The sequence below is a fragment of the Pomacea canaliculata genome, linkage group LG6, assembly GCF_003073045.1.
Source record: "Pomacea canaliculata isolate SZHN2017 linkage group LG6, ASM307304v1, whole genome shotgun sequence".
In the NCBI taxonomy this organism is placed as follows: Eukaryota; Metazoa; Mollusca; class Gastropoda; order Architaenioglossa; family Ampullariidae; genus Pomacea; species Pomacea canaliculata.
Window position 1 is genome coordinate 2,101,754 of NC_037595.1, and position 26,806 is coordinate 2,128,559.

The following is a 26,806-nucleotide window of genomic DNA, read 5'->3' on the forward strand; positions in this document are numbered from 1 at the left end:
TACTAGGAGTATACGGTCCTTGAATGCTCGTATTGTGCAGTAGCTATGGCTCCAAAGAGCGAGTTATTCCGCTTGAAAACAGCCTTGCTCCCCCTGGCATCCTCCCACATCCCCCCTTTTGCTGAGAACTCATCACCTCCTGCATGGGAGGAAGATGTGACAAACACAGGGACCTGCCTGTGGTGACTAACTGCCCCGCAGTCCGACTCGGGGAGTGACGCTCCGCGTGGGGGCGTGACGTTGCGCTCGGGGTGTGACGCCACACGCGGGCCTGCTGGCTGGCGGCCCGCCATTTGTGGGCCTCTCAATTCTCACGGCAACACCACATTGGCGCAAGATTTGCGCGGCCTGTCTTTCATGTGGCTGCCAAGCCACAGATTAACCCTCTCCCTCCTCCAGGCTCTTCTCGTCCATCCCTCCTTCCCTTCCTGCTCCTGTGCACCCCTTCCCCCCTAACGCTCTGTGGACCCCCCTTACATCGCCATCACTGCGGACAGCAGGGTATGGACAGGCAGGGTCAAGGGTCAGTCAGAGCGACAGTTCATTACGCTTAGAGACAGAGAGAGAACTCTAAATGGAGGACAGGATTACAAACAACCGACTGTTACTTGCTGGCGTTGATTAGCTGTCAAAACTCTGCTACCAATATAATTATTTTCACATTTCTCTCACATTTTGACTCTCACATTATCAGGGTTACATCTAGGCGCCAGTATTTTTTTTTTCAATCTTTCTCTCGACATTTCTTTATTTGCCGACTATGCGATGACGAGACGATGAGCAGTTGTTCTTTGTGAAGACTCGAGCAAGTTGTACCCCGGGCCCAGAAAACCAAGGAGATGAGATGTTGCTGATGTTTTGTATGATGCTGATATTTGTGTCGAGGCGGTCTACTCCCGCATCACCCCCACCTTTTTTTTTAACCGCAGAGATCAAATTTAATCAGCACTCAGGAAATATTACAATTAATGAATGGTGTTAGTGGTTTGCTGGTTCACAGGGGACAATCGATACCTGTGGTTACAGGTAGATCTTTTTATGATTATGAGATGAAGAGGAAAAACAAAATGCGAGCCTCGCCTACTTTTAAAAATGAAAGTAATTTTAATGTCTTACTTTGAAACAACATGATTGTGCTGAATGCACACATGCATGCGCGTTTGCACATTGATACACAATCATATACAGTATTCCAAATAAATTACCTGTATTTAAAAACACAAAAAAGAATTGTTAGTTAATTTCAGTAAAAGACTAAATTAATTTTATCCGAATCATTTGCAACAATAAAATGAATACAAATAAAAAAGTTTCATTAATTTTTTCTAATTTTATCCAGCTCCGCCATTGGCAGTTATTTCACCTTATCAAAATTTGGGCAAATCTTGTGTATCCTGTTGTCATCTGACATCGTGGCATGTACCCCTGTATCCACCCTCAGCCACTTTAATTGACACGGATGTAGCATCAGGCTGCGAGAGATCCGATGTCAAGAAAGTAGAAGGCAGCAAGCTCTCGGCAAAATGTGTTGCAGATGATTCTTTGTATCAAAGACTCGCAGCCGACTTGTCACTGGCCTGTAATATGTTTGCCAGCACCCGCCACCCGCTGAAATTAAGGCGCTAAGGCGGGTGGCACAGCGAAGTTCATAAATAAATTGTAAAGTGATCTTGAAAGACTACCCGACATCGGGGCTCAAGTGGACTCTAGCTCCTCAGGGACAACCCAGAGCATGTGTCGACTTGGAGCACGTGTACTCGATTCTTGCCAATTCTTTTTTTCCAACACTTTTAAAAGATTTTTTTCTGTTTGCCAATCTCTGGGTATTTTTTTTTTTTTTTTTTTTTTTATAAAAATGACTCGATCATCAAAAAGTTGAGAAAGAGAAGAAGAAGCAGAAGACAAATACTTTTCATGGTAATCCCACTTTGTCCATGGAAGGTCTGTTAAGGACGATTTACCTGTTGGTTTTATTTTATTCTACAAAGAATAATGTATTAAATCTCTGTAAATATAAAATTTTCATAATATACACACACATATATATATTTTAATATTTAATAGTGTTAATATATACCATACATTTTAAAATCTTCTATAAAATGTTTAATATGTATTATACATGTAAAGAGTAATCAGTCAGTGGACAGTCGTACTTTCCACACCTGTGAGGCAGCCAGATAACAAACTCTACCTGGGGACTGCGCAGGTATTTTGCTGACGACTGTTCCTGTCGCGACTAAACCTCAGGCACGCACCTCTCCGCACGGACATAATTTTTTCTCGAGGATGACATCGGCCGAGTTATTGTTGGGCTAAAAGGTGCGGCGCTTAATACACTCCGCACACCTGACCCCAGGTGAGTGGAGGTACAAATGACCTCCCGTACGGCAGTTGCACCGCGATGCGAGTCTTCGTGACTTTACCTGCCTTTACCTGGCACGTTGGCTTTCTGGCATCGGGGAGACGACACACGTCGACGCAATCTCCGGGATTATCTGCCCCTAAAAAACAGGGAGACCCAGGGACTTTTAATATTCTGCTTGCACCTGCATAGATACCACTGGGACAGGGCCGGTGGCTGCGTGCGACTGTGTTTCAGGGGGAGGAGAGGGACGGGGTAGGGTTACCCAGTGTTTCCCTGGTCGTACCTCGGGGAAACGCTTGTGGTAGCGGGTGGTGTCGAGCTTTGGTCAGATTTTTGAGATTTGTTTTTTAGATGGCGGGGTATAGGTCGGATTGAAGATCGTAGCGGAAGGTGTTATTAATTTACTGAAACTTTTCAAACGCATAGGTACTTTTTTTTTGTGCGAAACGATATCTTATCGTTGGATATTTCTTGTTATTCCTCGGTATATATCGCTTTACATCATGACTATTATTTCAGCAACGCGTATAAATAAACAAGGAAACTGTAGGTGGCTCATCGTGCCTAAGGCACGGCGTGAAATGTGCACCTTTCTAGGTAATTCCCAAATAATCAAATACTTCACTGCTGCTGGGTAGGCAGAGGAAGGTTTCCAATCTCAGGCCTGGGCGAGCACGTGGACCAGCAAAAGGTCGAAGGAAGGAAAATCTCAGTAAAAAAGGAACACGTCAGACACTACACGGTTTGACGCCTGTCACACACACGATTTGACGCCTGTCACACACACGATTTGACGCCTGTCACACACACGATTTGACGCCTGTCACACACACCATTTGACGCCTGTCACACACACGATTTGACGCCTGTCACACACACCATTTGACGCCTGTCACACACACGATTTGACGCCTGTCACACACACCATTTGACGCCTGTCACACACACGATTTGACGCCTGTCACACACACCATTTGACGCCTGTCATCACATGATTTGACACGGTACAGTCTGACATCACGATCTTCCCCTCCTCATAATCAAACTTAGTTTCGGGGATTTTTTTCTATTTAGTATTTCTCCTACTTGAACAAAATCAGTAGGTTAGTGAGACACCACAATGATAGGCCATTAGCAGTCATGTGACCTCCAAAGGCGCTGTTCCCCTCGTGACGTCAGGAAATGCCATGTGACTGTGGGGGGCGGCCAGCATGTTTCCCCAGCCCCCGTCTGTCTATTAGATCGGGCTTGCCAAGCCGATCATATCCGCCCGGACTGGGCCAGGACCACCGTCTGCAGGCCGCTGCAAATGCTGCACAAATACTCTAGCGCCGCGCCTAACGTGTGCCGTGTGGGGGCGCCCTGTTGACAAGGGACACAACTCAGGCCGGAGGAGAGTTGTCCGCGCATCCCTCATTCGTCACAGAAGAACCATTGTTGCAGGCAAGGGGGCTCTCGCTTCTAATGTCCAAATGCGAAAATCAAAGACGAACTCTCATAAGCAAACGAGCGCCAATGTCCTCGCTAACGTGGGGTCTGGGGGGGACCGGCAGCTGCCCAATTAAAAATCGATGCTTCGGAAACCCGCGGCTTCCTCATTCGCTAGCATAGCCAACAATTACCGCGCGAGGCATTGTGGGGGCCCGAAGCCGAGAGGCTGAGTGGGCCAAAATGGCTGCCGCACGCAGAAAGCGAGTTTGGAAAGCTTTTGTCTGCATCCGGGCAAAATTTTGAAGAGTTTGTTTTTCCTTGGCGTTGCTGGCTATGAAACTCCTGTATTCCTCTATCAAACCCTTTTTTTCCTTCTTCTTCTTCTTCCTTCGACTCTTTAGAGATTACGTTACAAAGACTGGCCGAATGTGACGTAGAGAGAAAAGGAAAGCAGCGGTAATGACTATTTTCGTTAAACGGTCCGGGATAAGCGAGGGAAACAAATGAAAGGTGCTTAGACACGTGAGCCATCGATGTCTTTTGACTGCCCGCTCAGTCTCGACTCTACACTCATGGCGAGCACACAGCTATGTCAGCCTGCAGGAATCAATGGAGGACAAGCAAGACATTGTGGTGCCATTCTTGGAGTGGAGTCAGGACGATGCTAAAGAGCTCTTCAAGGGTGATCACTCGCCGGCCCACTGGCAGTACGTCACACAGCCTGATATTGCATTTTGCCCGGGGATGGAAAAATAAAATAGACATCGCTGTCTTTCTCGCGTTTTACAGTTGCCAACGTTTGCTGTACTTCCAATGCCTTCAATTAGCTTTATCTGATAAATGTTATGACAAGCTCAGTACAGACACAAGTCGGAAAGGGGTGTGGGGAGGGATCGACAAACTTCCGGAGCACTCGACCAACATTTTCTTCACTTTTTCATCAATCTCCATAGATATGCTCTGTTTTATGTAATGTTTCACATTATTTCTACAAAAAGATCTGTTTACCATTTCCAATCACAACATTTCTATTTATTTCTTTTTGTTCATAACTGACTCACGTGATGTTCCGGATCCACAGAAATAAAACTCATTCTCGACAGTCAGCCTCGGCTTCAGTCGCAAGATTTTCTTCAGCAATTTGTCACGACCGTGGCCGAGCGGTGGAGGGGAGTGGGAATCGGAGGATGAATTTTGTCTGCAAAGAAGATTTGTTACGATTTCAAAACAAACTCAGTTCCACCTGTTGTCTTTGGGACAGTTTAAAACAAACCTGGCTTTCATTAATTCAAAGATGGCGACTTATTTCCGCACATCTGTGTATCTTCTTCAAGTCTGGCACGTTCAGTGTGTTTGAGGACAGTTGATTTGTGTACGCCATCTTTAGAGTCGGAGATCAGTTAATCCTGGCGGAGACGCCGCCAACGGCGGGCAACGGCAAATAACTCTGAGCCCTGCCTGTTGGTTGCTTGCCCTTGCCTGTGATATTCCTCACCTAGCGTACACCGAAGGTCGGGCATCTCTGCAGACGACGACCCTGAGGTGCCTGAGCACTGTCGCATGCCGCGGCTGATGAGGACGTTTGTCCACGGAAAGCCAAACCTTCCCTTGGTGTAGGCAAGCACTTCCGGGTCAACGTTGAGGCGGCAAACCGAGGGCTTAGTTCTGTACAAACCGTCAGATGACTTCACAGACGCCAACTGTCTTCTCGGCGTGTCTTCCGGGTCGTGCGTGCGTGCGTGCGTGCGTGCGTGCGTGCGTGCGTGCGTGCGTGCGTGCGTGCGTGCGTGCGTGCGTGTGTGTGTGTGTGTGTGTGTGTGTGTGTGTGTGTGTGTGTGTGTGTGTTCGTGTTCGTGTGCGTGCATGTGTGTGAAGATTGTATTTAGTTTTTTTCTCCTCATCTTTGTCGTAGTCAGTTTGACATTTTCGTGAGTATTGTGAGAACCAGTGAGCATCTTATGATAAAAACTCAGAAAATAAATTTACGAATATCAAAATGTTGTTGATGTTGATTTCATCCTCGTACATTCCTCTGGATACAGAGGAAAATTAATTCCACTCCTTGAACACAAGTCTCTATCATGATAACACGTGTAGATGCCATTGTGATGGCCCGTCTACATCATTGTAGTATCACATATAGATGTGGTAGAGGTAACTGTAGTAGACTGGCGGGCAAACTATTGAGCTGTCAGCTGAACAGGAATGCAAACAGACAAAACAGACAGAAATATGTAAACGTCTACAACTCGAACCTTAAATTTATTTTCAGTCTTTGTTTTTCAGGTCGAATTTTAGTGGACATTCCGTGTAAAGTGTGTCAGGACCACTCCTCTGGCAAACATTATGGCATCTACGCATGTGATGGGTAAGCTCTTCCAAGTTGTATACATATATTAAAATTATAATAAAATAGATATTTAAAATAATTTTATAAATGGAAGTAAAATTGTGGTAATAGCAACACGTCCTTTGAAAATCTGGTTTTAGAAAATACATTTCCTACAATAAAGTTATTTCACGGAATTTCTACATTAATTTACAAAATGCGGGTAGCTTAAACGATATATTTTAAAATTAAAAATTAATTTGTATTTATGAAAATTTTAATTTTTAATTTAAAGATGAAGGCAGGAACTAATTTCTTCATTTTCTCAGGGAAGAAACACAAAGAAAAGAAACAATAAATTTTCAGAGTGGTGATCAAAGGGTGTCATGAATTATTACTATTAATAGTTAATAATTTGGTGGTGATGATGATGATGATGAAGAAGAAGAAGAGGAGGAGGAGGAGGAGGAAAGAAGAGATAAATAAAAGAGTGCATATTATTTAATTATAATATTTAGCAATTTCTCCAACTATTTATGTTAATATTTCCCCCAATACTTACAGCGATTTAGTGTCGAGTGCTTTATTTATATTTACTCTCATCCCGTGTCACGGAAGTGTTTGTAGTCTTTGCCTTGTTTTCTCACCTTTGTTGTGGACTTGACATTCCCTCAATTCGCAAGTAAAGAAATGTAACCGTGACACGTGGAGGAGAGGGGAGGGACAGTCAGTGCCACAGAGACCCCCAATGTCTGATGACAGTAGGTGGCGCTGCCATTGTTTGCCAGACTCATTTCCCTGACGACATCGGGGTCCTTAGGGTTTTATCAGTTGTAGACGGGGGCTGAAGCACTGCCAGGGTCCCAACAAGGGAGGGATCGTCACCTTTGGTGTGGCGAGAAATACCTGTAATTGTTGCCACTTGACAAGTCAAGTAACCGCTCTCCCTTCTTTCTCTTCTTTTTTCCAGGTGTGCAGGCTTCTTCAAGGTAAGGCGACACTTCGCTTTTAATTGGGACTTTTACATAACACCCCCTCTCCTGTCGACATTGCTCTCCCCTTTCTGTCTTTACCTCCCCTGTGCGTGTTGTGGTGGTGGTGGTGGCTGTGGCGGGGGTAGAGGTCATTAGGTAAAGGATAAAGGAAGGAACGGCTTAACCGTTAACGTGGACACTGAATGTAATCGCATGTCGGGGGAGAGAGGGAGGGTACAGAGGAAGAAAGGTGTGTGTGTGGGCGCAGTTGTCGCACCACACCAGCTATGTGGTTTCTAGGAACACCTAATAATGCAAACAACATTTTTTGTAACAATGTGACCAGCTGTTGACTATCTTACTGCAGGTGTGCAAACATCGCCGTGACAATCCGTGCTCGTTCTCTTCCCCTCTCCCTCTTTCCCCCTTTCCTCCTTCTGTGAGTCAGTCTGCCTCTGAGGCACGCCAGCTGAAATAAATGAACTAATTTTATGTTACAGACTTTCCTTTTTATGCATAATACATATATTTCGTAGATTCCTATTTTAGGAAAAATAAACCCTCGTCGTGACATGTCTGTCACTAGTGAATGACAAGAGTTCACTGACAGCATCTTGATTGGCAGCCTGCAGGTCCTACACTGACTACTATTCTTTTCTTCAAGTCCATCATCTCGCCTCCAGCTCCCTCCCCATGCTGCCCCTTCTTTACTCCACCCACTGCCTCCCGTGGCTACTCTCAGAAATTTCTGTTGGGCAAGCAGTTAGGATCCTCAGATCCGGGAGGATAAGCCACTAACCCTGGTGTTTGTCTCAGCAAAACGCCCCGCGATTAGAAAGTTTGGGATTTGCGGAACCGCTGGCCACCTGTGGTGTGCGGACGATTCGACATCAAAGACGCGCCGGGCCAGGTAGCCGTTGTCAGGGGCTGGCGAGGGCCGCACACCGCCGACAGGTAGAGATGTTCGACTGTAAGTCTGGTAGACACATACACCCTCCTACTGCAGACAGAGAGAGAGAGACTGAGATAAGACAGTTCACACAGAAATTGTTTTTATTTTTATTTTATTTACTTTTTATTTCGTTCAGAACCATAGACCTCAGTGGAGGAAATGTGTTCGGTTATAGACTGTTTCGACAGATATTTTACAGTTAAAAAAATTTTCAGAAGAAGAAGAATGACAAGCATTTAATCCTGAATAATAAAGAAAATACCTGACAAATAATTTTTTTAATGGGACAGTGTGAATGAGAGACCAAAATACTTATATTTCTGGACGAATGTTATGGCCATCGAAAGACAACATGAACAGGAATCATGGGGCTTCTGTTGTCTCTAGTGTTGCTGGGTGATGACAGCAGAGACCTTAGCAACTGTGACTGTTTGAGGCTGCTCAGAATGAGGCTTTGTTTACTCATCCTCGAGTATGTTAAAGTCGAAAGTGAGAAATTTATCACCGCACAGCTTAGTCACTTCTCCCTCGTGAAGTGTGAGTGTGAGGACGACCAAACTTTTGGGATTAACTGGAGACAGGTTGGGAGACAGAGACAGCAGGCGACAGCGACAGAGACAGCGAGGAGCAGTGACAGAGACAGCAAGGAGCAGTGACAGAGACACCAAGAAGCTGTGACAGAGACAGCAAGAAGACAGAGATTGTAGACATACAGCAACAGTGATAGTGTCATAACAAAAACAGTTCCAGAAATAGTAAATATTTGTTTTAACGGATTGTAGACATGCGCACTTCATCCCGTCAGTCGTAAACACGGAGAGAGATGACTACGGGTAGGTCTGGGGTACGAGGATACACGAGGATACCCGACTTTATCATCTTTATTTGTTTTGTATGTCTGTGGTTTGTTTATTGACAGCGTGTGTGTTTACATGTTTATTGTAGTAGTCGTAGTAGTAGCTACACCAGCGCCCCCTTCACAAGCGTTGATAAACGCCGTCTGCTCCACCCACCTCCAAATCGTCTCCCTTTGATCGTGTGCCGTCCACCAAGGTGTTTCTGCTCGCGACCCCGTTGCTGACCCCGCGAGGTGTCCGAGGCATGAATTTCATACATCTCGCATGTGAACACACGATGGCGCTCTCCGCAAGGGGAGCAAGAAGTCAAGTTTGCTTATCCCCCCTTTGAGCGCAGCGCGGCGCGACAGGTGGCGGACAACGCGGGAACTTTCAAGATACAGGTACTCAGGTGAGCGGCAGCACGGACAAACGATACAGCGATGCAGCGACTAGCGATACGTATCGCAAATACAATATTTTAATAATTATAAAATGTGATTTACAGCGCATAATCACGCTCACCAACGCGCATACTCTCAAGTAAGAGACATGGACAGAATACGAAGGAGGGAAGGAGAAACAACTATGCTGACAAGTAATAGAAGACAAAAATAGAAGAGAGAAAGAGGAATCGGGGAACAAACAGCAAGGATGGAGAGTGTCAAGCTGCAGAGAAAGCATAGCAGGCGGACTCGTCCATATAATTACAACTATTGACAACTCAGTTGATTGGTGCAGGGTGTAATGTTCGTGGAAGGGAAGAGAGCCTACAGTCAGTAGACGAAAAATGGAGTAGTCTGGCATGGAGCTTCCAGAGAAGTTAAAACACAGCTCGGACAGTTTGTACTGATTGCTAGAGCGGATGGGTAGCCAGTCATGTTAGATGTTACTTATAGAAATAAAAACGCATTCTTCCGTTTGTTCTCGATGGATAACATAGGATGTTGAGTTCAGGATGTTCAATAAGACTATTTAGAGTTGTTGCTATTTGTCTATAAATGATTACTGTCTTTTGATTCCCCCCCCCCACCCCGGGAACTCATTTTTTCAGTGTTTTCCTTATTTACACTAAAAATGTTGTGAGTCCCAATCATTGACATGTTATCCTTGTGTCATGAAAGATAACTCTCAATATTCAGTTGCACAATCGTTTATTACGAGACAAGGACAAAGAACTACGAAGCTCCGCCACCAGTCAGTGCACTAAGTCGCGCACTAACACCAGCAGGACGTCTTCACGTTCTCAAGAGCGCGAGGGACTACATCTCGCAGCGCGTGCCCACGTGAGTTGACATTCCGCACGACTGTAACGGTCTAACCACTCAAACATCCTGCTACAGGTGCACACAGGACAGGTGTTGAAGAAGACAGCTGACTATTTAGTTATGTCCTCAGAGCGAGTGCACGCCAGGTGAGACAGATTCCTCTTAATCCCGCGGCCGAGAGGACAGCATTTGCCAGGTGAAAACAAAGTTCCCGTCCGCTGACGACTGTACTGTCAGGCGTCGATGATCCTTTTCAAAAAGTAGAAATGTTGATGTGTATACCACTGTATCCGAGGGTTGGCGAGTGCCTCAAGTGGCTGGCGGCTAACACCGGGAACATCAACTCGACACATCGCTCGCGCGCCTTCACACCGAGATAAGCAGCGACTTGGTAGATAATGTTGTTCAACAGCCTGCAGGCACTGCGCATGCGCAGACAGGCTCTTGGCGTTTGATGAGCCACATTCCAGTGTTGCCTTTGTCCAGCGCTTCTGCTGATGAGTAATCGGAGAGAAGATTTAGAATGTATGTGTTGTATTAGCTGTCTGACTCCGCGGGGGCGACTGCCAGCGTGTGGAAGACAGGAAATGGTTGGGGGGCTGTGGTTGGGGGAGAACTACTTTGACGAATTCTTAGTCGTCAATCTCTTTCGTGATGATTATCTCAGTCGTTGCCACTGTCGTCAGCTTTGTTGGTGTCGAAGCCTGTGGCGAAGACGGTATTGTCGTCGGCATCAATCCTTCTTTTGTTTCTTCGCACTAACCTCATCGTTGTTAATGTCAATTAGCTTTAAAAACACTGAACAACTTAAACATCCGGATCTGGAAAGTTCGGTGTGGTCTGAATGATAAAGGAGGACCCACCTTGCTGGTGGCTACCTGAGTTATCAGGGAAGTAAACAGGCGGGGAAATAAAGGGAATGGCTCCGCCTTCCTAGACACAGTGAACCACTTATGACTCAAAAGGTTATGGGACTTGACCAGAGCAGGTGAGGCCACCCACCAGCACGGACGCTCGCCTGGAGTCTACAGAACTCTCCCACGCCCTGCTTGAACCGCATTCCGAGTGCCTCCACCCGCTGATCCATTCCCACCACTTCCACCCTGTGATCGAGGGGTGGAAACCATTTGGGGTTTCTTCACTCAGTAATCCTGATACTGGCAAAATATTTTGAGTATTTCCAATGATTGCAATGATTCGAGTTCTTACTGCTACTAATAATGAAGCTCACAATTGTTTGTTTATTTCTTCGTTTCATCATTTTGTTAGAGAAAATGCATAAAAAAGTTCCCTTGTCTTTATGTGTGTTTTCTCCTCCGTTAGGGCGTAAGGGAACAAACTTCCATGGAAATCTGATTTTAAATTAGAAAAACAATCAAGGCATTAGAGTGAACCAAACAAGCAACAAATGCAAGTAAACGAACGAACGAACAAACGAACGAACAAACAAACAAACAAACAAACAAACAAACAAACAAACAAACAAACAAACAAACAAAGAAAAAACGAGAAGTGTGAAAGACTAACATGCCAGAGCTGGGGACACCATCAGACTCAGGGAATGCTCACGTGTCGTCCATACTTACCTTCAAGTGTCTGGGTTACCTGTGGATTACCGAAGACTGAGCCTAAGCGAGCAGTGACAGACTGAGATACGGGTGTGGGGTGGTGCCAGCTCTGTATATTAACCCTCAGACAGGCAGCGACCAGATTGACTAGATATACCGGGGGTCGTCTGCTTTGGTCGGAGAGACCACGAAGAGCGGACTCCACGCAACGGTCGTCCCGTGGAAGCATGTCGACCCATTGTCCGTCTCGTTGTACGGGACAAGAGGAGCGAACTCCAGGCGATGGTCCTCAAGAACGACAAATCAGTCTTTTTTGTTGTGCACGTGACGATGGCTGCAACGAGGAAGGTTGTCGTCCGGCGCGATGGGAAGAGCAGGGAGGTAACTGCTGGCAGATTAACTGTCTGACTTGCCAGCCACAACGGCAGGGGAGGGAGGATTTACGCCCCGTGGGGTCACATGACCCCGTCTGCTGGGTGGCCTTAGTGAGGGAGATTTAAGGCGATCAATGCACTGATAAGGGCTTCGAGTGGAAACAGAAGCATTTTGATCGTCGTCCAGTCTCGGGCTTTTGTTTTTGAAGGTTGCTCGGCCGGTCTCGGGGGGTCGCCAAGCCTGTTAAAAGGGTGGGGTGGGGGGAGGGGAACAAGAAGAAGCGAGATTCACCTGGAAAACTCACCTGAGCAGGGAAGACTGAGAAGGCAAGAAACAACGCCCCCCCAAACCTCAGACGTGGGCGTTCTGAGAGATTAGTCCCAGACCTTTATTGTGTTGATTATCTGAAGGGCGAGCAAACGCATTAGACTTAAGGTCTTACATGTGATTTGTGCTTCCGGTTGATGTACATCACATCAATCCCACCTCCCCCTCCCCCCCCCCACACACAAACCTCAATGACAAAACAAAACCGAAGCGGGATTAGTCAGATGTCCCACAGAGCCCTTGGTCTCCTCACACTGGACCATGACTTCTTTCACGAGAAAATTTCAAAAACTGGCGATTGAATATAAAGAAAGGGAGAGAGAGAGGAAGAAAAGGACAATAAAAGCAAGATGATGATGATGATGAGGAGGAGGAGGAGAAGAAGGAGGAGTAGGGGGAGGAGGACGATAATGTCCTCTTGATGACTACTTCTTCCTCTTCTTGCCTAGACATTTCACAAATGTTATTAAAACGAAGTGAATCACTGCAGCTTTTAGATTCCAGTTGTCGAACAACAACAACAACAACAAACAACAACAACAACAACAACAACAACAACAACAACAACAACAACAACAACAACAACAACAACAACAGTAATACAGGGAATATATATACATGTATACTGAAGGCGAGCGCGTATTGTAAGACCCTCGCGCACCTCGGGAGGACCCAGTTATCGCAGCAACTAGTGCCAGGCTATGAGTCCTCCCTGCCGGCCCTCTAGTGCTGGGCTATTGTGTGAAGCGCTGGGTGGGCTGCCCAGCAACGCACTAGCGCCGCCTTGTCAGGGTGCAGGGGAGTCCGCAGCAATACCCGGCACATGATTTATCAAGCGGGTCAGGTCTCATCGTTAGGGAGCGGGTAGTCTATAGGAATATACGGGGGTGGATGGGGTGGCGGGATATTTATCAAATAATACGGGTCTCATCTTCAGGTAGCGGGTAGTCTATAGCAATATAGCGGACTCGTTATCAGCTCGCCGAGCTCACGTGTCAAGAGGCCGTGGCTGTGAGCTGGATCCCGAGATTTGCTGAAACTCCGCTCGGTGCCCTCGGCAATACAAGTCCTCGCTAGTTGTAGTCGTGGTTGTAGTTGTAGTTGTGGACCGCTCGACAGACAGCAAGTCTGAAGTCTGAAGTCTGTGCTTGCTTCTAATGATAGGACCCCACTACGACACTTCCGGTCCATTGCTAACGCTAGGGTGCCATTACCTTGGCTTCATGCATGCGACCCCATGCGACCCCCCTATAGTGACCTTTGAGCTCAGTGATCACTGGGATACAGAGCTGCTAAACAACAGAAGTAATTCCTGCAGGTATATTCATTGGTTTAGTTCAAAACCTCAATTAGCTAACGGACTGAGAGACAAAAAATTTTAAAAATTGATGAAGAAAGGCAAGAATGGGATGAACAAGCGATAACTCGCCCACATCCTCCCATCTTTTCTGTTTCGTGTTCTATTCCAAAAGACAAACAAACAAACAAACAAACAAACAAACAAACAAACAAACAAACAAACAAACAAACACTTTCAGGTTAGTGACAGTAAGTGCGTTCTATCTGGGGCATAATTCCAGACATTGAGGATACATCCTGTCAGGTAGATAGCTCTAGGATTTCGTCTAGGAGAGATAATAAACGGTAAATTCTTTCTTCACGGAATTTGATTCACCAGGTCAGCGCCATGACAGTCACAGCAACTTGCTCCTGCAGGAGACACGTGTTACACATCTTTGGTCGGTGCACTCATCTGAAAAGGTCACTGCGTGCATGCTGCTGGCAACACCGATTTTTCTGATAGTATACTCAGTAGCTGCCTGGCCCTGTCTACCTGTGGAAGGAGGGAGCGAGAGAGAGAGAGAGGGGGAGGGATGAAACTGCGGATTCCTTTCCCCATCGCACGCAAGCACAACCTTGGGATTCCAGGATCTCACCCTGAACTCAGGGCTGCGGCAGTTCTTCATCTCAAGTCTGAAGCAGTGACAAGACTTTTTCCGTTAGAGCGAGTCCGTGGCGGGTTGTGACGTAGTCATCGACGTGATTCACTTCACGTAGAGGTCACGTCGATACGACTTCGTGTCACGCTCGGCGACGTCTCGGGAAGGCGGAATGAACGGGAATGTTGAGAGTGAACATGTGTATTAGCATCAGCTGCTTGTTTAATTTCAGACAGAAGCTGCATGTGCTAACGCGACAAGAAATATTTTAAAGAATTATTCCAGCACCAACCACCACAACGACACAGTTATTCTTCTCATTGCATTCCTTTTTCTCTCTCCCCTCCCCTGTTCCCTCAACATCCCTCTCTTGTAGCTATTTTTAACTCTCTACCTCACTAACAATCTTTTTCCTCTGTGTGTCCATTAGTTATTTAGAACTACTTATTTCAGTTTTTAGAATTGTCAGTTAAATGTTGAGAACTCTCTAACCCAATAAGTTAGAAGTTTATAGATAGATAACGGTCAGCAACTTAGAAAACTTTCAGTAATTTTGAATAATCTTCTTGGTATTGTAGAGTTAAATAATAAAAAAAAATTAGAAAAAGAAGGAAAAAAGTTTAAAAAATATGAACAAAAAACTCAAAGAAAGAAAACGAATAATAAAGTATAAATGTTGACTTTCAGCGCTCAATCCGCCGCAACCGACAGTACATCTGCAAGTCACGTGGGCAGGGAGGATGCCCAGTGGACAAGACCCACAGAAATCAGTGCCGTGCCTGCCGCTTGAAGAAATGTCTGGAAGCTGGAATGAACAAAGATGGTGAGTAAACGGCGTGAGGTAGAACTACTTTTTTCTGTCTTCATCAATAAGCTTTTGAGGCTCGGCACCAGGTGAGCACTTGTGGCACAGTAAACAGGTTTTTGGGTCGGAGCAAGGCAGGTGGGATGGGGTGGGGTAGGATGGGGCTGGAGTGGGGTAGTGTACATTGAGGGGATGGAGGGGGAAGTGGGTCATCGACCACTGAGTACGTTTTGCACCACGCAGCACCTTTTGCAGCGAGAACAGGTGAGAACAGGTAGGCCAGTGACCTGCTCTACTGACAAGTCTTCACTCCTTCATTGACCTCCATGTCAATGATTTTGATTTTATTGTTTACTTAATGATCCACCCAAGTTTGGTTAGTTGGCTGGAGCATAGCCTGAACATAGCTTCGAATGTCTTAGTAGGAGATGCTGCTGTTACATCATACCAGCACAGGTAAGAGCTCCGCGAAGCCATGGTAGAGGATGCCAGAAGAGCTCTGGTTCCAAGACAAGGCTGTGCCAGGCCGTTGTCAAAGGTGATGACAATTAAAAATTCCACGAACCGTGCAGGTGTGACATCGTGGTCTTGCAATGGGGTGGGGGGGCTGTGACAGAAGAGGAAGCAAACCTAAATTCAGTGACGTGTGCAAAAAGCAGAACGCTGGAGTTGTCTTGGTTACGATGTTGCAGGACGAAGCTAACATTTTCACTGTTTTTATTTCACTGCAGAAAATAAATGTTGTCAAGGAATTTGTAGTTTTTCAATAATATCCAGATATATATATATTGCAGTTATAGGTATATGTCGGTACATATAGCAGTCATGTACACATGTACATACATCTATGTTCACTACCACACCCCGACACAGTGATTGACATGCAGATGTACACAGCGGAACAAGCATAAGTACCCGTATTTGGGAGATCGTTGATCGAAAAATAAAAATGAACAGGTTGGCGTTTTAAAATGGCTAGAATACACAGGGTTGGGAACAGGCATAAAATTTAAAATCTTGCTGCAGGGAAAAATGTGCCTTCAGATGCCGATCTTGACACATACCCACCCACTTAGCTACCCAAACTATCGCCACACACACAGACATGCACATACACACACACAGACATGCACACACACACACACACACAGGATCGACATAATCAGTACCCTCCATGCTGCTGTTGGAGGAAGCTAAAGATGGAGAGGTCCCCACTGCAGGAGGCGCTCAAGTGGTTGGCGGGACGATGGTGAGACAAGAACTACAAGCGATGCCGACCGATCAAAGACTAATTGCTCGCCGATACACACATGGCAATCCTGCCGCCAGTGTTTTGAGCTCCACTAGGTTATGCCCGCCACACCCTGGGCCACCCCTACAGCTAATTGTTACGACATCCACTGCAGTGGGTAGGTACCCGACACGTGGTCACGTGGGTGTCGTGGGTCACACGTGGTCACACATGGTCAGACATTGTCACACATGGTGCTGCACAACAAATTCGTCCAAACAAACACAAAATAGAATGGCAGCGAGGATTCCTGTTCCACGCTCAGTAGAAGAACAAATCGTTGCACGAAATGATGATGATGTCATTACAGTCGAGTGCCTCCCCACCCGGCCCGAAGAACGACCGAAGTAATTCCCATTTTTCATTGGCAGTCACACAATCTTATGTTCACTTTAGAAGTTTGCCAGTTTATAAGGACCACAAAGTGGTTGCAGATGATGAGACTACTGGTGTGGATTGTTAATATCTACATTCCAGTCTCTGATTGTTGTATTACCGGCAACTTCAACATAAACAAACCCACCCCTGGAAAATTGCACAACAGGGTTTTTTTTTTGACAGAGAGTACTTCTGAAGAAACGAATCAGACTAAATTGATGCCAGAACAATTGTGTCATCAATACTCGGTAACAAAATGGAAGGAACAGTGTAAGTCACATCAGACTGCAGTCCCATGTCTCAGGCAACATTCCGGTGTCGATACATCACAAAACCGTCGATGGGGCAACTGTCGCACATTTTGTTTGCAGATCGCTTATCTCCCGAGTTATGAATGTTTGATTTTCTGCGAAACATTAATTCCTTGTTCCCTTCTTTTCTTTAATATGATTGTGTGCTACGCCCCACGGTACACGGTTCATGGATGTCGCAATCCGTAAAGTGAATCCGTTGTTGAAACAAAGAGAAAACAATTATGCAAGTCACCTTTTTGGACTCAGTGCCCCTCAGTTGCTACCCGAGTTCAGGTCAGGGTAGTTGTTTGTGGAGTATTAATAGTTAGACATAAATGTAGTAAAGACGAGCTTCTGGAGTGATAAGAGATGTATGAACATTGATTCCCATCGTCTTGTGATTAATTGTTCTTGAAAAAGAATATTGTACGAGTTTCCCTTCCTGTGAAGTTTGCCTTTCTGTATCGACATGACATGTCAACGACCAGCCGATGATGCAGCACGTGCTGTCCCCCTCACCGTCCGCCCACAAGACTGATTCCTGTCTCCTCGGCACTCATTTCATTAGCGGAAGGATTCCGGGTGATGCGGTCACTGCTCTCTGGGCGTGGGACTAAACGGAGAGGGTGAGTCCGCCAAACAGCACCCGACTGAACCCAACCCCGGGCCAGAAAATCTGCCTGCCTATCAGATTGCGCCACGATCGCGTCCGCATCAAAGGAGATGAGTTGCGAGCCTTGCCTGCAGTTTGCTCCCTTGCTTGTTTGGGGCAAGACCTGCAACCGATATGGCGATCGCTCTGCCGTCTGCTGGGGAGTGTCGGTCTCTGTCGAGTTCTTCTCCTTCTTGCTACTGTGTAACAACTCCTAGGCCTGGCCCCCGGCCCCTTTAATTAGCTGCTAATGGGCCATTGTCGGCGGAATGAATGGCCCATGGTCTGCGCCACCTAGCGGCAGCACGTTCGGACGTGGCGCGTCAATTGTCTGCGACAAATTGCTGGAGCCTCTCGCAACAGACGGAGCGGGGACCCGGAGGAGCGTCCGCTGCCCGACAGAAACTTGAGGAAAATTACCTTTCCCTGACAGGATTAAGCAATTACCTCCCTCTTTTGTCCTCCGCTGCCCGGTGTCATGAGATTCTCGCGAGAGAGCAAAGAGCACGTCACTTGTGTGCGAGATTCATCATTTCCGCCTCCGCTCTGTAGACGCTTGCGCACTTCATCGAAAGCGTTTTTGATGTCTAGTCTGGCAGACCTGATTCTCATCTCGCGAAAACGTATTAATGAAAAGTTCATTGAACACGAGCCGATCATTTAAAACCAATTTTGCTTTCTCCCCTTCTCTCTTTCTCTCTCACACACTCAAAGTGTGTAAAAGATTATCGTAAATTAATAGTCTATCCATTCATTCATCTACCCACCCTCTATTCCCATGCCCGGTTTAAACAGTTTATTCATTATTCAAGAATATAATGAACCAGGTCAGAGGTCGCCAGCACGTTTTTATTCTTTGAGGAGAGAAAAGGAGAGAAAATAATACTTCCATGATCGTCGTCCCAGCAGCACCTGCGCGATGCATCGATGGCGATGGCGAACCTGCAGTGGGAATGTCGCCGTCAGTCCGCATATGTCAAGTGTGGCGGTCGCTCATGCATGACACACTTCTGCTTGTCGTCTGCGTCGCTTGAACTGCGGCTCGATACAGCAGAGCGAGCAAGACAAACAGCAGCCCCTTGATTGCTGCCAGCGTCACGCGCTGTTTGCCGTTCTACCGAAAGGTCACCTGATTAAATTATCAAACAAGAGTAAGCGCGCGGCCTCTTGAGCATACGAGAAAGACTCCGCGGCGAACGGAGCCCTGCAAAGGTCACCACACGATGTAGGTAGGTACCGACATTTCAGAGAAACGATGCTGTTTAAGCACAAAATATTACAAAATACAATGTCTTGACTTTAATGTACTGGCTGCTACCTCCGTAGTCACAAGTCTACAACACAAACTTCGATATGTATCGCTTGCCTGCGTGACAACGATGGCGATAGATCTTTTGTTCTCCCTACCATTCATACTACAACTACCACCGCCATCATCAGATCCCCTGTCATCTTGACACCCGCTCGTCATAATCTTGTGTCGCAATAATGTACGCCTGTCACCCGGGGTAGGAAGAGGAGTGGGTGTAGTGTGTAAAGCGAGCGGCGAGGGGAGGTAACTTTATCAAACAAGGTCGCTGAAAGAAAAAGATGATGGAGAAAGTAGTTCTGACACAGGTCTGGGCCTACTTACAAGACCACCTTATCCTGAATGCTCAGCCAGCATGCAGACCTTTTCACAGGAGTGAGACTACTTTAATTAAAGTGACCAATGACATATTATCTGCCCTTGACACTGGGGATGTTTCTGCCTTAACTCTACTGGACCTGTCTGCTACATTTGACACTATGGACCACTCTCTGGTCCTTCATAGACTACACACCCTCTACGGGATTTATGGACTTGCACTAGCATGGTACAACTTGCTTGCTGGCTGCCCTGTATACCTTCTTCACAAACTCTAGAAAGTACAGAAGTCTGCTGCACGTCTGGTGCTCAGAGCAGGACACGTGACCATGCCACTCTTCTCCTTCGTTGTCTACACTGGCCTCCCATCAGTTCTGGCCTCCAGTACAAACTGTCGTGCTGTGTTTTAATTTCTTGGCTAGCACCTGCCCTGATTATTTCTCTCAACTCTTCTTCCCTCACATCCCAGCTACATAACTCTGCTCCTCGTCTGATGATCGTCTCCGTACTCTTCCTGTCCCCACAACAACAACATGCGACCACAGGATGTTTAGTTATTGTGCAGCCAAACAATGGAACTCTCTCTCTTTCCTTATCCGCCACCTACCCACCTTTACACGTGCACTGAACACACACCCTCTGTAAACATCACTCCCAACAGTCCGACAGTGTTAGTCCTTGTCACACCCTTCCCTCCTTTTTCACTTATTGCTACTTTCCTGCTAGTCTTCCTTTTGCAAAATCCTGAAACTCTCAGTCCTTGTTACTTGGATTCTCTTTAAGTTTTGTGTATTTGTCTTTATTCATCATCGGTACTGTTGGTTATCCTTCCGTCGTTCGTGTGTTGTTTGTTTGTTCTTCTGTCACTAATATGTTGTTTATGTCTAGTTCTTAATCTTAAACGCTACGAGCATGCTCCTTCCGAGATGTGAAAATCTTGGATGATGATGATGATTATTATTCTTATTATTATTATTGAACTCTTCTGAATAGACAAATGCACAAGGATACCAATCACACTACGATACGATGCAACAATAATGCACGAAACGATACAATAACAGACACATGGGGCGAAACAGACTGGAACTGGTGTGGCAATATAGTGTCCAAGAACCACGTGACGATACAATGTCAGCATCACGTGACGATACAATGCCAGCATCACGTGACGATACAATGTCAGCACCACGTGACGATACAATGCCAGCATCACGTGACGATACAATGTCAGCACCACGTGACGATACAATGCCAGCATCACGTGACGATACAATGTCAGCATCACGTGACGATACAATGTCGCCATCATGTTGACTGGAGGATCCCCTCAGACAGAGCCTCGAGGCCGGCACGCCTCGCCTACCTGTAGCGCCGAGCGCCATTGTTGTCTCACCGCCAGCGGAGATCGAAAGTATCTTGACACAGCCTCGTTCTGGTTACTGCTTTATTTACCGAAAAACGCGCTGTATTAATTATCTCCCCTTTAGGCAAATATGGCGGCTGGCGAGGCGCCTGCAGCTGTCGCGAGAGCTCTTTGTGCGTGAAAACAAGGGAAGTCCATGGATTGATGTAGACGTAGGACAGAGGGCCCCGATGTATTGCAGTTGGACTGAATGTCTTGTTCTTCCGTGTTTTCCATGAAAATGAATTCATTTCAAAGCAAAGTATTCGATCATCTGTCCAAAGAATGGATAAATTAATCCAAAGTTTACAGATTCATCGGTAAATAAGGGTTTCCTTTGTGGAGCTGCAGTCGACAATATTTAAAAGCGAATTTCAGGATAATGGATTTCGTTAATTCCTTTCGTGCCCACGGGTGGGAGTACGTACAAAGCAGACACACAATCTGTGGTCTTCATGGGTTGACATGCATCAAAACACACATACACTCGTGCAGGCACACACACACTGACACACAGACCTGCATACACATACAAGCTCTCCTTCTCTCTTTCACACACACACTCAGAATTGTACACATGCCTCTCTACACATACTCACATGAGATCACGTGCTGTTAGTGTAGGTGTTGCAGTTAATAATAAGCTTTTTATAAACTTCTGCTTCATCAGCCAGTCAGCTAGCCACCATTCTAATGACACCCCCACCCATTCCCTATCCACCCGTACCCACCCACCCTCTACCGATTTAACAAACAGTCGACTTTTGAAGGAAACCAGAATGTGCGAACAACCTGTCAAGCATGACCATTGTGAAGGTGGCTGACTCATTTATCAACGCTGACTTGCTGAATGAGTCTCTCCTCCTGAGCTAAACACCTCCCGAGCCGATAACTCACTAACCTGCGAGCAATGGCGGCCGAGCAACAGCTGCGCCATTCGGGATCCCACTTGACGCGCATCGACTGTCAACAACACGTCATCGATGTTGACGACAGCTGCTTGTTGACTGCAGCCAACAAGTCACAACATCGACAGCAGACATTTGCGGTGAACTCACCTCACCACACGCCGGTATCCTAGCGCCAGGGACGGACACAAATATTTTTGCGGCTCTTTTGTGTTTTTTCCGGCTGGAAACACTAATTAAGCGAAGTCGAGGCCGTTGGATATGGGGGGTGGGGTGGGGGTGGTGGAGGGTGGGAGAGGGAGCATGATGATCAGTGGCGAAGGTTTGTCAACGGGGCTGACTCTGTTTCCGTTACATTTTTGTGAGAGCATTAATTAGGGTCACTAACTGAACATTTAATTTTCATTCTCTATTTCAGTCTTTTTTCCTCAAAAATCTTTTAAGATGTAAACCTTGTCCTTGTTTTAGCATTTTATTTATACAAGTATAAAATTGTATAATTTAGCACGATGACAAGGCAGCAGTAGCTGGCAGTCACAGTAGCTGTCCGTTGTCCTTACCACAGGTTATCGCTGTCATCGCTGTAATAATCTCATCTACTTTCTTCAACACGTTTGTAATAACCGCCATCAGCATCGTGACTACTTGTATTTTGTCTGTCAGCTGTGCAGCACGAGAGGGGACCTAGGAACTCCACCATCCGCCGCCAGGTGGCGATGTACCTGAAGGAGACCAGCGAGTTCGGCTCGGTGCTGGCCCCTCACCCCTTCCGGCCGCACTTCCTGCCCGCCTACATGAACTACGACCACCTCAACGACGGCATCACCGTCTCCGCCATGGAGACCACCACGACCCCCGTGGCGGTGGCTGCAGCAGCGGCAGCGGCGGCGGCGGTGACGGCCACGGGGTCCAACGGCATCATCATGCAGCCCCTCCCCAAGGTGAGAGCACGCGCACGGCGTCACGAGGAGGGAGTGACCTCACAGCCAGGGCAGGACAACGATGTTAGATGGGGGAGCTAGAGGACACGAAGTAGTCATGACGAGCGAATGACGAGACGATGTGGGAGATGACTGAGGGCACGATAAGGAAAGTTGATGACACGAATTTGACTTACTGAAGAAGGTTTTGAACTAAGCTTATAATTTTATATGACATGTGATACACACCTGAAAGTTTTTCTTTATACATGTCTAAGCATTTCAATGGCGGCTATTTTAGAACTATTTAGTAGTATACCAGTTATATTGTTTTAAATCAAAATTTCTTAAATTTTAACACTGTTTTACAAAAAAAAAAAAATCATTAAAAAAACTAAGTTGATTTTGCAAATTTTACCTCATACGATTATAGCTTTTTCTTTTAGGTAGCCATTGAAGACAGAATTTTGAGTCTGCTCACAAAAATTGAAGGAGTTATAAGCTTAAAATGTTTGTTTTGCCGCCATTTTGGAACTTTTCCATGGCAACCGATAGCGCGACAAGTGCAGTAAAACCATTTTTCTGAACTCCCATTCAAGGGCAAAATAGTTGAAATAAAAAATTAGCGGTATCCTGTGACACCTAAGTTTTTTTTCCCGGGGTGCGTCTGGCCTTAATATTAGATAAGTCAAGAAAGGAGTTTGGAGACAAAAAAGATGGTAGGAAAGCGAAAAAAAGAGGATTGATATAATAAAATAAGAATTAGAATAATATAAAGAAAATATAATTAAGGGACAAAATAAATAAATAAAAAATAAAAATAAAAAAAGGCTAGAACTACTAGAGAAAGAAAAATTGGAAATTGTCGCAAAGGCACGATTCTCTGCTGGGTGCAAGGAATATTCAAATGCTGAGCGCATGCGTTATTGCTTGTGAGCGATAGGTGGAGAGAAAGAAAGAGAGAGATTACAAATAATTTATTTTGTTGGGTCTTTGGGCTCACTCAAAAAGATTAGCAGCATATACAACAGGGTAAATACTACACAGTAGACGAAGACTATCCTGAGGGTCGAGTAGCACTGTGAAGCTCGCCACAGACTAACGTGTCACTCTCTTCCGCAGTATCCGCACGAGGTCATGCAGGCGTACTGCGGTAACCCGGAAGCCATCTGCGAGGCGGCGGCTCGCCTGCTGTTCATGAGTGTCAAGTGGGCCAAGACTGTCCCCGCCTTCGTGGCCCTGCCCTTCGCCGACCAGGTGGTGCTGCTGGAGGAGAGCTGGCGGGAGCTGTTCGTGCTGGGAGCCGCGCAGTTCCAGATCCCCATCGACGCCGGACCTTTGCTGGCCGCAGCAGGTTAGCTGACCCCGTGCTAATTTTAGACTTAACCGGAAGTAGTTATTAGACTGCTAAGAAAGTTCAACGGTCTTGAGAGGCTGATAGAAGCCGACTGCGCAAATAACGATGAAAACATTGAATATTTATCAGATTGGAGAATTAAAAGGAACAACAAACAAACAATAAATAAGAAAGTTAGGTAGGCAACTGACCCCTGCTTCCCTATAAAGACAAGTATGGTTGATTGTGCAGGGCTGAGCACTGAGCAGAGCGGGGCTGACAAGGTGGTCAGTGTCATGAGCGAAGTCCGAGCTCTACAGGAAACCATCGCCAAGTTCAAAGCTCTGCACGTGGACCCCACAGAGTACGCATGTCTGAAGGGAATCGTTATCTTTAAAACAGGTTAGTAGTCTTTCATTTATTGTGAGAGCATTATACTATTATACTAATATTATACTGTACTGTTCAGCTCCGTTATTTACTGTTCTGTATACCAAACCGTCTGTATAACCAGTAAAGGAATGTAAGAGTCCGTACCCGAAGACAGACGTACGAGAAAAGAAATATGAACTCCAAGGCTACACATGCTTTATTAATGGCCACCATTATTTTCTCTGTGTCCAGCAGTTTTCGCCAACAGTTCGCCAGAAATGAGAACTCTGCGCGAGTTTCACTCAGTCGCCACCCTGCAGGACCAGGCGCAGCTGACTTTGAGCCAATACATCCGGTCCGCCTACCCGACTCAGCCCTTCCGCTTCGGCAAGCTGCTGCTCTTGTTACCCACCCTGTCCGCCATCTCGGGTGGGACCATTGAAGAGCTGTTCTTCCGGAAGACCATCGGAAACATTCCCATTGAAAGACTTCTCGTGGACATGTACAAATCAAGCGACTTCTAGAGAAAGTCCAGGGAGAACGATAAGAGTCCTCGGGGTGGTGAAGAAAAGTAGGGAGCGATGTACATTGATAAGACATTTCAAGAATTTTAAAGAGTAAAAAATTCCTTTGTTAGAAATACTGGCAAGGAATACATGGACTCATGCAAAAAGGTTTCTATTTGTAGCATGTGCGATGTCTATGATCCCGGTCAGCCAGGAAGGACCAGACCTTGTGTGGACAGTTCTAAAGGTTCAGGGACGAGGTCTTCTGACAAGACCTGTGCACTTTATGGTTCAAAGATTTCTCCAAAACCGGAAATTCTCCAGTGACATCTTTTGCAGCAACCTTCCAAGAAGCTTGTGGGACATTGTCAAGAACCTACCAGTCACTTCAAACCTAGCTTTATATATACAATTTTCAATGTTTAAATGTCAAGTATACACGAAACTGCTTTGCATGCTGAAAACAAACTGTTCACAACTTCAGGTATTCCGAAAAGGAAATATTCAGTCAGGGATACGGCCATGATGGTTATTGCGAATTTCATTGGTGTTTTGTCTGTGTGGACACGTGCTGTTTATCAGCCAATACCTTCGCACTGCCTTTCCGGCGCCAAAACCTCGGCGACTGTCTCATCACTGCAGGAGTTGTCTTCTCGTCGGTTCCAGCACCTGCAGCGCCACCAGTAGTACCACTTAGTGCAAACGTTGGCCAGCTTGCTTGTAAAGAAAGGATCATAATGTGATTAATAATTTATGTCATTTGTGATGTCTGCTGTGTCGTTGTCACAGAAATTGTTTGTTTGTTTGTCACAAGCATCACGTGATTGGCTCTTCAAGCACCGAGGTTAGAACTAGTCTCTAAAGCATTCTTTCCCCGTCTGACCAAACTAAACAGGGTTGGCAGGACCATGTAATCTCAGACTGTGGACACTATTCACTATTCGGGAGACAACCCAGGAAGCTCCGATCTGCACACACCGTTTTGTCGCCAGGTGGCGTTCCAGTCTTCGCTTCATTCCAAAGACTTGCAGTGCTTGTCAGTCGTAGACTTGTGTTTGTGTGGGTTTTTTTCTTACATGACAACCAGTGACAGGAAGAGAATGTTTGTGGAGGACGGTGGTGTTCGCAGGCGAGGGTCTTCTCAGCTGCAGGACGTAACAGAGTGAGTGTCAACGTTGTGGCAACGTACATAGCACGTACTCCTTTCACGTCTGCTGGATAACAGCAGTGGTTTTTATACAATCATAGATATATTGAAGTAAGACATTGTTTCATGATATTTCCAGGAAGATAAAAATGCATACGTCGTATGCATACAGTAAGAAGTAGGAGTATGCAAGCCTGAGAAAGAGAGAGAGAAAAAAAAAACCCCAGAGAAAATGTGTGTGTGTGTGTGTGAGCGTGCGCGTCTATTGCGCATGCTCTCAGTTTGTGCATTCCATATATAACTATTTGATGTGCTGCCACCTGTGCTGTCTATCATTAGCATCATTCCACTTACATTCAGCTTCTGCCGGTAGAAGAGACATTTTTGTGTTTTCAGTGGTGACAGTGTGGGTCATGTACACTCTACAAACGTGTCGTCGTGGTTGTAAGAGACAGAGAAAGTCTAGTGGAGGTTTTGATACACCTTCTGCTCGCTGAATAATCTAAAAAAAATAACAAGACAAATTTTTGTTATCTCAAAATATCAGATCGCTTCTCTATAATCTATTGAAAAAAAAAACAAAACTGCAAAGTCGACTGAATTGTATCCCGATATCTGTAAACGAGAGACTTTCGGAAATCTTTGAAAAATGGTTTTCATGATGAAAAGTTGACAAAACACTTGGTCTGTGGTCGACATCGCACTTTTTACAGGCGACGGTCGACACAGGAATTTATTTCCGAACATTCATAATTCATACAGCGGCACAATGTTTCATCCCTCCAAGTCAGGTCACTT

General features: G+C 46.0%; 1 protein-coding gene across 2 annotated transcripts in view; it reads left to right on the forward strand.

Moving 5' to 3' along the window:
- LOC112566813 (nuclear receptor subfamily 2 group E member 1-like) overlaps nucleotides 1-26,587 on the forward strand; it is a 43,658-nt gene extending 17,071 nt beyond the window's left edge. Inside the window, exons 2-8 of one of the 2 annotated variants that reach the window (XM_025243186.1) lie at nucleotides 6,086-6,167; nucleotides 7,099-7,117; nucleotides 15,056-15,191; nucleotides 22,391-22,668; nucleotides 23,770-24,001; nucleotides 24,236-24,385; nucleotides 24,608-26,587. In XM_025243186.1, the coding sequence (XP_025098971.1) occupies nucleotides 6,086-6,167; nucleotides 7,099-7,117; nucleotides 15,056-15,191; nucleotides 22,391-22,668; nucleotides 23,770-24,001; nucleotides 24,236-24,385; nucleotides 24,608-24,879 (1,169 nt within the window). In that variant the 3' untranslated portion in view covers nucleotides 24,880-26,587. The remainder of the gene's footprint in view (nucleotides 1-6,085; nucleotides 6,168-7,098; nucleotides 7,118-15,055; nucleotides 15,192-22,390; nucleotides 22,669-23,769; nucleotides 24,002-24,235; nucleotides 24,386-24,607) is intronic. The other variant, XM_025243187.1, reaches the window with a different exon arrangement.
- Nucleotides 26,588-26,806: the final 219 nt, after the last annotated feature.